This window comes from Trifolium pratense, linkage group LG2 (assembly GCF_020283565.1).
Source record: "Trifolium pratense cultivar HEN17-A07 linkage group LG2, ARS_RC_1.1, whole genome shotgun sequence".
NCBI lineage: Eukaryota > Viridiplantae > Streptophyta > Magnoliopsida > Fabales > Fabaceae > Trifolium > Trifolium pratense.
Window position 1 is genome coordinate 9,355,204 of NC_060060.1, and position 12,291 is coordinate 9,367,494.

At 33.4% G+C, this 12,291-nt stretch overlaps 1 protein-coding gene across 3 annotated transcripts; it reads left to right on the forward strand.

Moving 5' to 3' along the window:
• The first annotated feature begins 7,734 nt into the window (after positions 1 to 7,734).
• LOC123905796 (extensin-like) lies at positions 7,735 to 9,716 on the forward strand. 3 transcript variants are annotated; one of them, XM_045955525.1, is made up of 3 exons: positions 7,735 to 8,617; positions 8,648 to 8,982; positions 9,427 to 9,716. In XM_045955525.1, exons 1-2 carry the CDS (start codon positions 7,780 to 7,782, stop codon positions 8,962 to 8,964), a joined length of 1,155 nt encoding a protein of 384 aa, XP_045811481.1. In that variant the 5' UTR covers positions 7,735 to 7,779; the 3' UTR covers positions 8,965 to 8,982; positions 9,427 to 9,716. The 3 variants fall into 3 exon arrangements, with proteins under 3 accessions (XP_045811481.1, XP_045811482.1, XP_045811480.1); XM_045955526.1 differs by having other exon boundaries at positions 7,735 to 8,539; XM_045955524.1 differs by having other exon boundaries at positions 7,736 to 8,982.
• Positions 9,717 to 12,291: the final 2,575 nt, after the last annotated feature.

The following is a 12,291-nucleotide window of genomic DNA, read 5'->3' on the forward strand; positions in this document are numbered from 1 at the left end:
GAAAATGGTCGACCAGCTCACAGTTAAGTGTTAAGCTTATTGTCAACATTGTCGCAGCCAGACACATAAGAGTGAGCTTCTGAGGTGATAATGTCTCGCCTTAGCTTTTTCAACACACATTCCCCAAACCACCCGCCTCCTACACCATGATGGATTCTCACAATCTCCTTCCATCAAAAACCTCTTTCAAACACCTTCTCTCCTTTCCATAACTATAATTAAAATTACTTTTACCCCCTGCTATCTACAGTAAATGCTTTGCATATGAAACTTTAATCTTGATAGAGAATTTGTGGATTTATTTTTTGTCTTTTCATTTTCATAACAACAACGATTCAATGTGTCAATTTCTTTGAAATAATGAGTTTGTTTTGTATTAATGAGTTTTAAATATGTTTTTTCGGTTTGAAATTAAAGATGTACGTACATCATATGAATGAATGATGAACAATCTCATTTCCTGTTTTTAGGCTTTTTTATATTTTTGTTTAATTAATGTGTTTTATAATAGAAGCCACATGGAAATAAATAAAGCGAGAAATAATAAAAAATCTAACTTAGTTTGCCACATCACTTATTTTATACCGTTAGATGTCACGAGAGTCCAAAAACAAAGTATTTTCAAATTATAAAGATGGAATCGGAAAAAAAAAAAATTACAGAAAATCAAAATCCATTCAAATGACATGTCATAAATTAAAGTACATTAAATCCAAAAAAATTATTTATTTATTATTATAAAAAGTGTGGACTTAGTAAAAAAGAAGAAATATTAATTATAACTAATTTCTAATATATAACTATGTAAAATGTGTTTTCTTTATTGTGTAATTTTTTCAAAGTGTTCCTTATAAAATGGATCGGAGAGAGTTTCATAATTTTTAATAGCCACCAGATTTGCTCCCCTGATTGTTGTTTATTATTATGTTTCCCCACCTAAGTTAGAAGTTAGAACATAATTATATTTCAAAATTCGTTATTCAAATTTGAAAATGATGCGATGATAAAGACATCTAATCACATCATCATTAAGAACACACATGTAATCACTTAAATACTTTGGTTAAGTAGAAATTTGATAGTGAAATAGTACTCCGTTTGAAAATAATGTGCATTCAATTAATCAAAGAGCTATATATTTGAAAGTAAAATAATTATTTTTTTATTAAAAAGTGAGTCATTTTAAAACTTTTGTTAAATCGACATTCACTTAAAAATTAAAATAGAGAGAATAGTTGAAAAAATAGTACAGCATGCATGCTTCAAAATGTTTAAGTAAACCTAGCTTACTTAAACAAAAAAGTCAGTGTATATATATGTTCCTTTCGCACATAATTAATTATTTCATCCTTCTTTAAATAATTTTTTTGTTATAATATATTCTTTGTCAGAAACAAAAAATAATATATTCTTAGATCAGGGCCGGCCTGAGGGCCAAGCGATCCAATAAAGGATTTTAGACCTCAAACTTTTAGACTAAAAAAGACCACAATTTTTTTTATTTGATTATAAATATCTATAATATGATAACTAAATTTCAAACATTTTTTAAGTTGAATTAGTAAAGTTAAAGCCTCGAATCCTACAAGACATAAATTCCAATATTAGCAATATATAGTTTCCATAAAATCATAAGTCATTTTTTGTTTTATAAAGCATCACAATAAAACTTATTTTAAACATTTAATTATGTTGGGTCGGCCCTGTCTTATGATTTTAGATATTCACGTTAATTTAATCTCTAAGAATTAGATGTGTTGGCTCTTAGGTGTTGGATTGGAGAAATTGAATCTAAAAATTATTAAGGCTATATTTAATCTCTAAATATCACTCAATCTAGTCTTAAATATTGATCAAATATATATATATATATATATATATATATATATATATATATATATATATATATATATATATATATATATATATATATATATATATATATATATATGAGTTATTTAATAAATCTAAAAAAATAAGTACTAACTATTTGTTTAAAAGGTCGAAAATTCTTATTACTTTAGAGGGATATACTAGTATATATCAGTCATTTTAATACTTATAGAGATACTAGTACATATATGTCATTTTAAAAACATTAAATAATTTGGGAGTAGTTTTGGACTCTTAATTACGTGAAGATTCAACCAATTCTTTTTCTAAAAGAAATTATGACTTAAAATTTTCTAATAATTGATATTTTATTTGTGATGGTACAAGCATTGATTAAATTTCTAACGTCTAACCTGCTCCAATATGAACATAATAACATGTTACCAAAAAAACTATGAACATAACCTCATATACTGACTAGCTCCATGCATATACTTTTCCACGTTAAAAAAAAGCTGAATCATATTTCTAATTATTGGCAATTTTTAAATGCATAACAATATCTCGTGGATTATACACCTTCCCGCAGACATCATCACGATTGATCATTGTGGATACTACCCCACAAATTTATTTTTCAAAATTTATATTGCTCGATATATATTTTAAATTCAGTCATGATAATAATTTTGGGAAATGATATGTATAGCAGGTAAATTCTAATATGGACTACTTCATCAAGTGGTCCATGGTGGAACAGTCCTGAATAACATTATAACGAATACAAATTTTACAAAATTCACTGTTGGATTGAAAGGTTATAACATATAGATCATCCATAGAAAAATTTAGAAAAATTGAAAATCATTTGATATGTTATTGAGACACATCAAGATTAACGGTTTATTAAATAACGTAAATCTTGATGGGTCTCAATAACATATCAAATGATTTTCAAAAAATTTTAAAAAATTTATGGATGATCTATACTATATAAACTTTCAATCCAACAGTGAATTTCGTAAAATTCATATTCGGTAGATCACTTGTCCACGGTGGACCACTTGTGAAGGTGGTCCACCGTAACATTAGCCATGTATAGCGAAATTAATTTCACGAATTTATCACAAACAAGTGTGTAAGTTTTTTTTTTTTTGACAATAAACAAGTGTGTAACTTATATACCACTATCTACGTATATTCCACTAATTTCGGAATTAAAGTGTGAATAATATTGTAATATAATAATAATTGGAAAAAACTTAGGTAGAGTAGCCTAAGTCATGTTTCTACTGTTCCCAATCAGAATTTTACACGGATATTTTCTAATTTTTTTTTCTTTCTTTCTGCAACTCATTGCCACGAATAATCGACGCCCACCCAACATAGGAATAGGATACTTCCATTCAATCATTCATCCCACAATAACTAACAAAGCCAATCCAATTCACTAACCTTCTCATTTGTCATGTTTTTCACATCCGAAAATTAACAATACCTTTGCCAAAATAAGATTTTTACAACCCATGAACAACCGTCATTAGAGATCACTCTATTTTTCATTGTTGTAATTGTGCAGATCTGTTGCAAGGTGTTTCATTTAGTCAAACTAAAAAAAATTGATTTTTTTTAGTGCCCTTTAATTTGATTAGTGTTGGGTTTTAAAGATTATACAAATTGAAACTGCATATGAAAAATTAATGTCCAATCTCGATCATCGCCTTCTATTCATAATTGGAGAAAGTGTTTTTAAGGCTGGGAAGGGGAAAATAATAATAATCAAAGTTTAATGAGTTGTGAAATTAAAAAGAGAGTACACGTGTAAAATTTTAATTGGGAACAATAGGAACAAAACTTAGGGTACTGAATGTTTTGTCCATAACAATTTGTCATTAAAAAAAAATGAAAAAGACAAAAAGTGATGATGTACCGGGAAAGTATGCAAGCGCCGACGGACACCAAACAACTTGAGGGTATGACAATGGAGAATAAAGCACCGAGATCAAACAACAATGGTCAAAAGGGGAAGTTCGAAATTAAAGCCCACCACTCTATTGCTAAGTCGCCGACGTGAACACTATTATAGGTTTTGTTGAAATGTAAAACTGAAACAGTCGGAGTTTTTTTCCAATACTTTTTACTCTTAAACCCATTAACTTATCATCATAATTAGGGTTCTATAGGGTCATATGTTAGTACAACATCCAAAAATGCCCAATTTAATTATTTCATGGAGTGCCGAGCAAGGAAGCCACTAGAACGCCAAATAAGCACTAGAACGCCTAACTGTTCCTAGTATCAAGAGAGCATTTAAATATGCACTTTTGCCTATGCCAGATTCAGTTATGCATCCATATATGAACTTATACAATTCAAACTGAAAAGTAAATATATCAACAAGCAGGAGCTTATCTATTTGAAGCCACATTATAAATAAGCAATCTTCCTCCCAACTACGATCACACAATCACTTCACTAATTTGCTACCCTAACAATATGTCTGACTATGGCATAAATATATCTTTGATAGATAGTGTCTTCAAAGTGTGCTAGTCGGACTTGAGCATGTGCAAAGGGGGCTAAAAAAGATTGTTCATTAACAAGGGCCGCCATAAGTATGTTCAAAGTGTGCTATATAGTCCGACATCATTTTGCGGGCTAAATTTTTTTTTGTAAATATGTAAAAAAAGATGAAAAGATTGATTAAAAAATAAAATAAACACTCCAATATTTCTTTAATCTATCTTTATTAAAATGTAATTTGAAAACCCAACACAAAGTGGGGCTTCATAAAATACATAAAGTGAGCAAAAAAGATATATTATGAAGATTTATTTGATTAAAATATTATATTTTTTTTAGACAAAAATATAAATACTTTTTATATTAGTTATAAGAATGATTATTTTTTATATTACTAATATCATTTACAGTTTAAAAAAAAATGAAATTTTTTTTGGATACATTTTTTAAAAATTTTAATGGTCTTTAGAAATCATGATGCTAAGTTTTTGTATTGTTTTGCTGAACCTTAGACATTGTTTCTCCCTATCTTGCTGAGTTGTGTGGAGCAATGAGAGCTGTTAAGTTAGCTTATCAGTGGAATTGGAAGAATTTATGGTTGGAAACTGATTCAATCATGGTTGTTTCAACTTTCAATAACATCTCTGATTCTGTTGCTTGGAACTTAAGAAACAGATGGTTTAACATTAGGATCCTGTTTAATGAGATGAATTGTACTGTCACTCATATTCATAGAAAAGGTAACAAAGTTGCAAACTTGCTTGCTTGTCATGGTTTGTCCTTAAACGCTATCTCACATTTGAATGTTGCTCCCAATTTCATTAGGGATAGTCTTGCTAAGAACCATTTAGGTCTACCTAATTTTCGCTTTTATTCTTCTTGATGGAGCTTTTGGTTTATGTCCTCTCCATTTGTATTCTGTTTCTCTTTTTATATAATTTTTGAGTTGGTTTGCGTTTTGCTGCCGCTCATTTGGTTTTAAAAAAATATATATATATTCAGAGATGGGCTCAAAAAATTAGAGCCGGCCTTGCTAATTAATATAATTAATTATAAGTGAATAAATGGTATAAAACACACAATATAATGTTTGAATTAGTCACGATTGCATTTTTTTAGTGACACACAATATATAAAACTTTAAATTTCTAGTAGATAAAACAACTTTAAATGTCTGATTCGGTCAATAGTTGAGAGAAATATAACTGGAATACATCGATAGATATTAAGTACGTGTAGGACATTTTAAAAAGAAAGTGTAAGGATTTTTTTTAATAAGTAAAAGAAATATATTAAATTAAATTAAGTATAAGGTATGCTTAAAGATAAAAGTTCGTACACAACAAAAAAAACAAATAAAGTGCATGACCATCCTATGTTGAGCCTCATACAAATTTTTGGATTTAGTATCAATGATTTAGATCGGAACAAAAATCTTGTTTCCTTGCTTTAAACCACCACCAGACTTGAACTTTGGTGGTAAAGATTAACATGCCAATAGTAATTGTCTTGTCATTAAAAACTCTATCATTTCAAGCTTTTTAGATACTCCAGATTGAGGCTAACTAACTTGCTTGTAAACAACTCCTAATATTTTTAGAAAACCCATGAGCCCCACAAAATTGTGATGCGAACGAAATTGCATTATCAGGAAGAACACGCGTGATCCCTAACCAGTAAATGATGTCACTCCAAAACGCACTAAAATGGGGCAATTCAGAAATAGATGATAGATATCCTCAATATATAGCATCACAACCAAATGAGCATAACAGGAAATCATTACGTAAACATCCACGAGCAAAAAGAGTAAACTTTGTGGGTAACCTGTCATTAATAAATCGCCAAGCGAAAGTGGAAATCTTTGATGGTACAAGCTTATTCCAAATAAGATCGTTGTGAGGAGACGTCTCTCTTGGATACAAGTGAGTCAAAAGATGATAAGCTCCACATACTGAATAACCTGTATCAGGATTGGGAATGTATCAGGATCGGGAATTCACTCTCACTCATCAGAAGAACCAATCTGCAACACAACATTAGCCACAATAGTACAACAATAGCCCCATAATTGTTCTTCCCAAGCAAACAATTGTCTACGCCACTGCCACCCATTCCCTGCTAACTCCCACCCGAGCCTATTCATATCCGCCACAGTCACATCTTTATCTAAGCACAAATCAAACAATCTATTAAATTGAAACTTCAACGAAATCTCATCCACTCAATTATCCTTCCAAAATAAAGTCATTTCTCCATACTCTATCCTCTCTACTACATTATCACCAAACCACCTCTCACCTCACTGCCCACATCATTCACAAACATAATACTATTAATATCATGCCACCAACTAGAAACTTACCCCCATCCACCTGGTCATCCGACATTCCATATTTAGCTGTTAAAACGTTAAACTACAAATTCTCAAATTCTTACAACAACCTATAACACTACTTGCCAAGAAGAGAAATGTTACTAGTCTAAAGAAAAAGAAGAGGAAGTGTAAGAATAATAACTAACGAAAAAGAAATAATTATTTTAGTTGAGATAAAATAAATATATTGAAAAAAGTAATAGCCTGCCTGCCTTTGAATAAGTAAGTATGCTTTTTGGACCAATGGTACCCAAGTTGGTTATGTAACGCGGATTTGGATTTGATAGAGACATCAATCTATGCATGAATCAAATTGAAGTATTAAACAATGGAAAAAAAAGTAAAGTATACTCCGTAGCTTATTAGCTGGAAAATGTTGATATTGCTATTATTTTCTTTTCTTTATACCGAGAGAGTATCGGTACCGATTACGTACCAGATACACTGGTACGAGTATTACTCTTTTCATTTTAAATTATAAGTCGTTTTGACTGTATTAAATAAATTAAAAAATATAATTAATATTGTAAAAAAAGAAAAAAAATTAAAAATTATAGTTTACAAAATTGTTTTTAATTAATCATATGAAAAGAAATTAAAAAATTTAAATATAAAAGAGTAATAAATAATTAAGGGTATAAAATATTTCTTTTAAAGCAACTTAGAATTTGCATCAATTTTTTTAAAGCAACTTAAAATTTAGAACCCAGAGAGTAATAATTATATATCAATCATTTTTATTATTTTCAAAACAATTATTTTATCATTTTGTTTGTATATACGCGTGGTCATGGTTGAATTAATTATTTATGCATAAACTTATTAGAAATACAAATAAAACAAATAGTTATTATTAGAAGGCCATGTGAATTAATAATATGATATTAATTTTTGGTAGATGTTGAAAACTAGGTGAATTGTAATAGGTATCAAATCAAAGTAGACCAACCAAGATAAAAAGATGAGGTAATTTAGCAAAGAAAAAACTATATAAAGGGTTATGCTGTCTTTCATAATAGCAACAACAAAACCCACGTTGGGAAAACATGGGGTCTCAAATGGCCTCTATTACTCTAACTATTGCTTTGACAATACTATCTCTCAGCTTGCCATCTCAAGCAAACAACTATATCTATTCATCTCCACCACCACCCCCTAAGCCTTACTACTACCACTCTCCACCACCACCGGTGTACTCACCTCCTCCTCCTTACCATTATAGTTCACCACCCCCACCACCAAAGAAGCCATACAAATACTCTTCTCCTCCACCACCTGTTTACAAGTACAAGTCACCTCCTCCACCAGTATATAAGTACAAGTCTCCACCACCACCACCAAAGAAACCATACAAATATCCATCTCCGCCGCCACCAGTTTACAAGTATAAGTCTCCTCCACCACCAGTTTACAAGTACAAGTCACCTCCACCTCCACCAAAGAAACCATACAAATATCCATCTCCACCACCACCAGTTTACAAGTACAAGTCACCTCCTCCACCAGTGTACAAGTATAAATCTCCTCCACCACCAGTTTATAAGTACAAGTCACCTCCTCCACCGGTTTACAAGTACAAATCTCCACCACCTCCACCAAAGAAGCCATATAAGTATCCATCTCCACCTCCACCAGTTTACAAATACAACTCACCTCCTCCTCCCTATAAGTATCCATCACCTCCACCACCACCATACAAGTATCCATCACCACCACCACCAGTCTACTCTCCCCCACCGCCATATAAGTACGCATCACCTCCACCACCACCATACAAGTATTCGTCACCACCTCCACCAGTCTACTCTCCCCCACCTCCATATAAGTACGCATCACCTCCACCACCACCATACAAGTATTCATCACCACCTCCACCAGTCTACTCTCCCCCACCTCCATATAAGTATGCATCACCTCCACCACCACCATACAAGTATTCATCACCACCTCCACCAGTCTACTCCCCTCCACCTCCATATAAGTACGCATCACCTCCACCACCACCATACAAGTATTCGTCACCACCTCCACCAGTCTATTCTCCCCCACCTCCATACAAATACCCATCACCTCCACCACCAACGTACAAGTATCCTTCACCTCCTCCTCCTTACAAGCACATATCACCCCCTCCAACCCCTGTTTACAAGTATAAGTCTCCTCCTCCCCCTGTCTACTCACCTCCACCACATTACATCTATTCATCCCCTCCTCCTCCATACCACTTCTAGGTAGTGGTTTATCACATGGTATGCTTACGACCTACACAAAACATTTCAGAACTCAATTATGTTATTTAGATACAAATAACAATAAAAAATTTATTGGAGACAAAATGATAAAAGTGACCATAAACGTCCCTAATATTTAGCCATGTAATTAGAAATGAATTTTTATTCACTTACAATTTTTGTTTTTCAACTTAGAATTCAAATTTGACAAAATTTTAATTGATTGTTTTTCAACTTGTCTATATTTTATCATTGAAACAACTAAATAAGAAAAATCAAAAGACTCCAATTCATTATCGTTCTTTTTCTTTTTCTTTTTTATAAGTAAAATAGGTCTCACTTTTATTTAATTCATATACTTTTCTTACAGCTTTCATTCCTATAGTCTAATTATATTTTGTGTGCCTAAACTTGTTTAATGAATGATATTAATATTATTTACATGTGTATATACTTTTGTAGGATTTGAGGAATATTAAAAATAAAAGAGAGAACATACTGCAAAGCATGGGAAGCAAAGTTTGTCTCAAAGAAAAGTCCCTCTTTTTTACTCATTTGTTTTGTTATGAATTATATTATTATTATTCTTATTATTAGAGTGCTTGGTTTTTGAAATTAAATAAGGCACATGTGTGTAATATCATAAATGCATTTTGTTTTGCAACCTACTCTATAAGGGGTTGCCAAAATAAAATTGAATATTTCTTCTTCTCAGTCTTTGCATATATTTAATGAGAAATTATATTCTACAATTCTCCCGTCCCACAATAACTATTGCACTTTAATTAGTATTTTACGTAGATTATTAATTGATGAATGAAAGACAAATAATGACAATTTTATTAAATTATTCTTATTGATTATTGATGCAGTTGCTTTATCATAAATACAAAGTGAAATAATAATTTGAGAGTGATTCACATATATTATTTAATTAATTAATTAATTAATTAAATAATACAATTAGATGGAGAAAAACAATTAAAATTAAAACTATACATATAGAAAATTGAAAGTGACACTTTTACAAATTTATGACAATTATTTTAAGACAATGATATGATTATATAACATGCATTTCATGTTCTAAAAAATTAAGGATTGAACATGACAATTATTTTTGATACTCAGTTTGAGTTAAAAACTGGTCATAAGATTAGACATATATAAACCCAAAGACTTGACAAAACATCAATTATTATCTCGCTGAACTATGAGACAACTTTATGTTTGGAGTATCAAAAATATCAAAATATCATTTTCATTAACTTTTTTTGAAGAAACTAAAATGGAATATATTAACACAAACAGCCTCCCCAGCACAAGGCGTACCAAGGTAGACTACACAAGTTTACAATAGAGTTAACGAAATGCAATCACAACCAAATCAAACAAAACTCAAACATAACAATGGACTAGATAACCAGCTATGGTAGTTTAAAGCTAACGTGAAACTCGTCATCCTCAACCACCTAAAAGAGAAAAGCTTGATCTTATCCAATAAAAGATGAGGTGTGTCTATTGAGCCTTTGAATAAACGATGATTTCTCTCTGTTCATATCACCCAAGCACAAACGAGCCAAAGAAGCTGCATAAAGGATCGCCTCGCTCGGGATACACCTGCAGAAGCTGTAAACTGGACAAAATGATCACGCAAAGTAGTAGAAACCACTGGAGAAATGTCAACCCATTCGCGAACTAAGTCCCAAAGAGATCCAGCGAAGCTACATGAGAAAAATAAATGATGGGCCGACTCAGCCACTCCACAACCAAAAACACAAGTATCAACTGAAGAGGACAAAACACCACAATTGACCAGGTTGGCTCTCGTGGGCAATGTATCCCGCAATAAACGCCAAGCAAAAATGGACACCTTCAACGGAACCTGAGGGTGCCATATAAGGTTCTCCGCAGCATGCAAAATAACTGAAGCCTGAGAGGTCAAAATCTGATAAGCTCCCCTGACAGTATAACCTGTCTCTGGATCTGGGCACCACTGCCATCTATCAGAAGTCTGATCCTGCAAAGAAATATCAAGAAGTAAAGACTGACACTCCCCCAACAACTCCTCCTCCCACGCCCTCAACTGCCTCCGCCACTTCCACGCCTCTCCACCTCTCCCCCATCCTAAAACAAACATCTCTGCAACCGTATGAGATTTAGTCTCTGCCAAAACAAAAAGACGTCCAAACCGCTCCCTCAACGAGATCCCATCCACCCAGGGATCGGTCCAAAACAGAGTATCAGAACCGTCCCCCACCCTCCTCGACACATGCTCCCCAAACCAACTGCCTCCTGACTCACCCACACCCTCCCTAATACGCGCTACCTCCCTCCACCACACCGAACCTCTCTGACCACCCTCCCGAAGTCTACCACCCTCAACCCCATACCGAGCTACCAATACTCTATACCACAAACCCTCTCTGTCTACCAACAACCTCCAACACCACTTACCCAACAACGCTAAGTTGAACTCCCTCAACTGTCTAACCCCCAAACCTCCAAACTCCTTACGCAAGCAAATGGATTTCCAGCTAACCCAAGAGATTTTCCTAGAATCCTCACACCCCCCCCAAAAAAATTTAATGAAAAGAGATTCAATAGAGGAAATGATACCTGAGGGAGCTTTGAAGAAAGAAAGAGCGTAAACAGGTAAAGATGTCAAAACAGACTTTAACAGAACCAGGCGACCACCAAACGACAAGAAGCGACTTTTCCACCCAGACAATCTATTCTTTATGCGAGACAACACCGGTTCCCAAAACACCAGGCGCCGCGGATCACCCCCAATCTGAAGACCCAAGTAAAGAAAAGGAATTTTTCCCACTTTGCAACACAGAGCAGACGCAGCTTCATCTAACCAGGATGCAGGAATATTAACGCCAACCAACATGCTCTTGTTAAAATTCACCTTCAAGCCCGACATAGACTCAAAAAGCACTAAAACAGCCCGAAGAGCCCGAACATTCGCCCAACTTTTAACCCCCATCAATAGAGTATCATCAGCAAACTGAAGATGCGACACCATAATCGACTCTTGTCCACCAATACTGTACCCTGTAAACAAATTACGCGCTACCATAGCTTTCATAAGCACATTAAGACCCTCAGCCGCCAGAAGAAAAAGGAAAGGTGAAAGGCTGAAAGCGGATCACCCTGCCGAAGCCCTCGCCTAAGAGGAAATTCATCAGTTGGACTACCATTAACTAACACAGAAGCTGTAGCCGTGCAAACACACTCTCTAATCCACTTCCTCCACAAAGTTGGGAACGACATTCTCCCCATAACGTCATCAAGATACCCCCAGTCCACCGAATCATACGC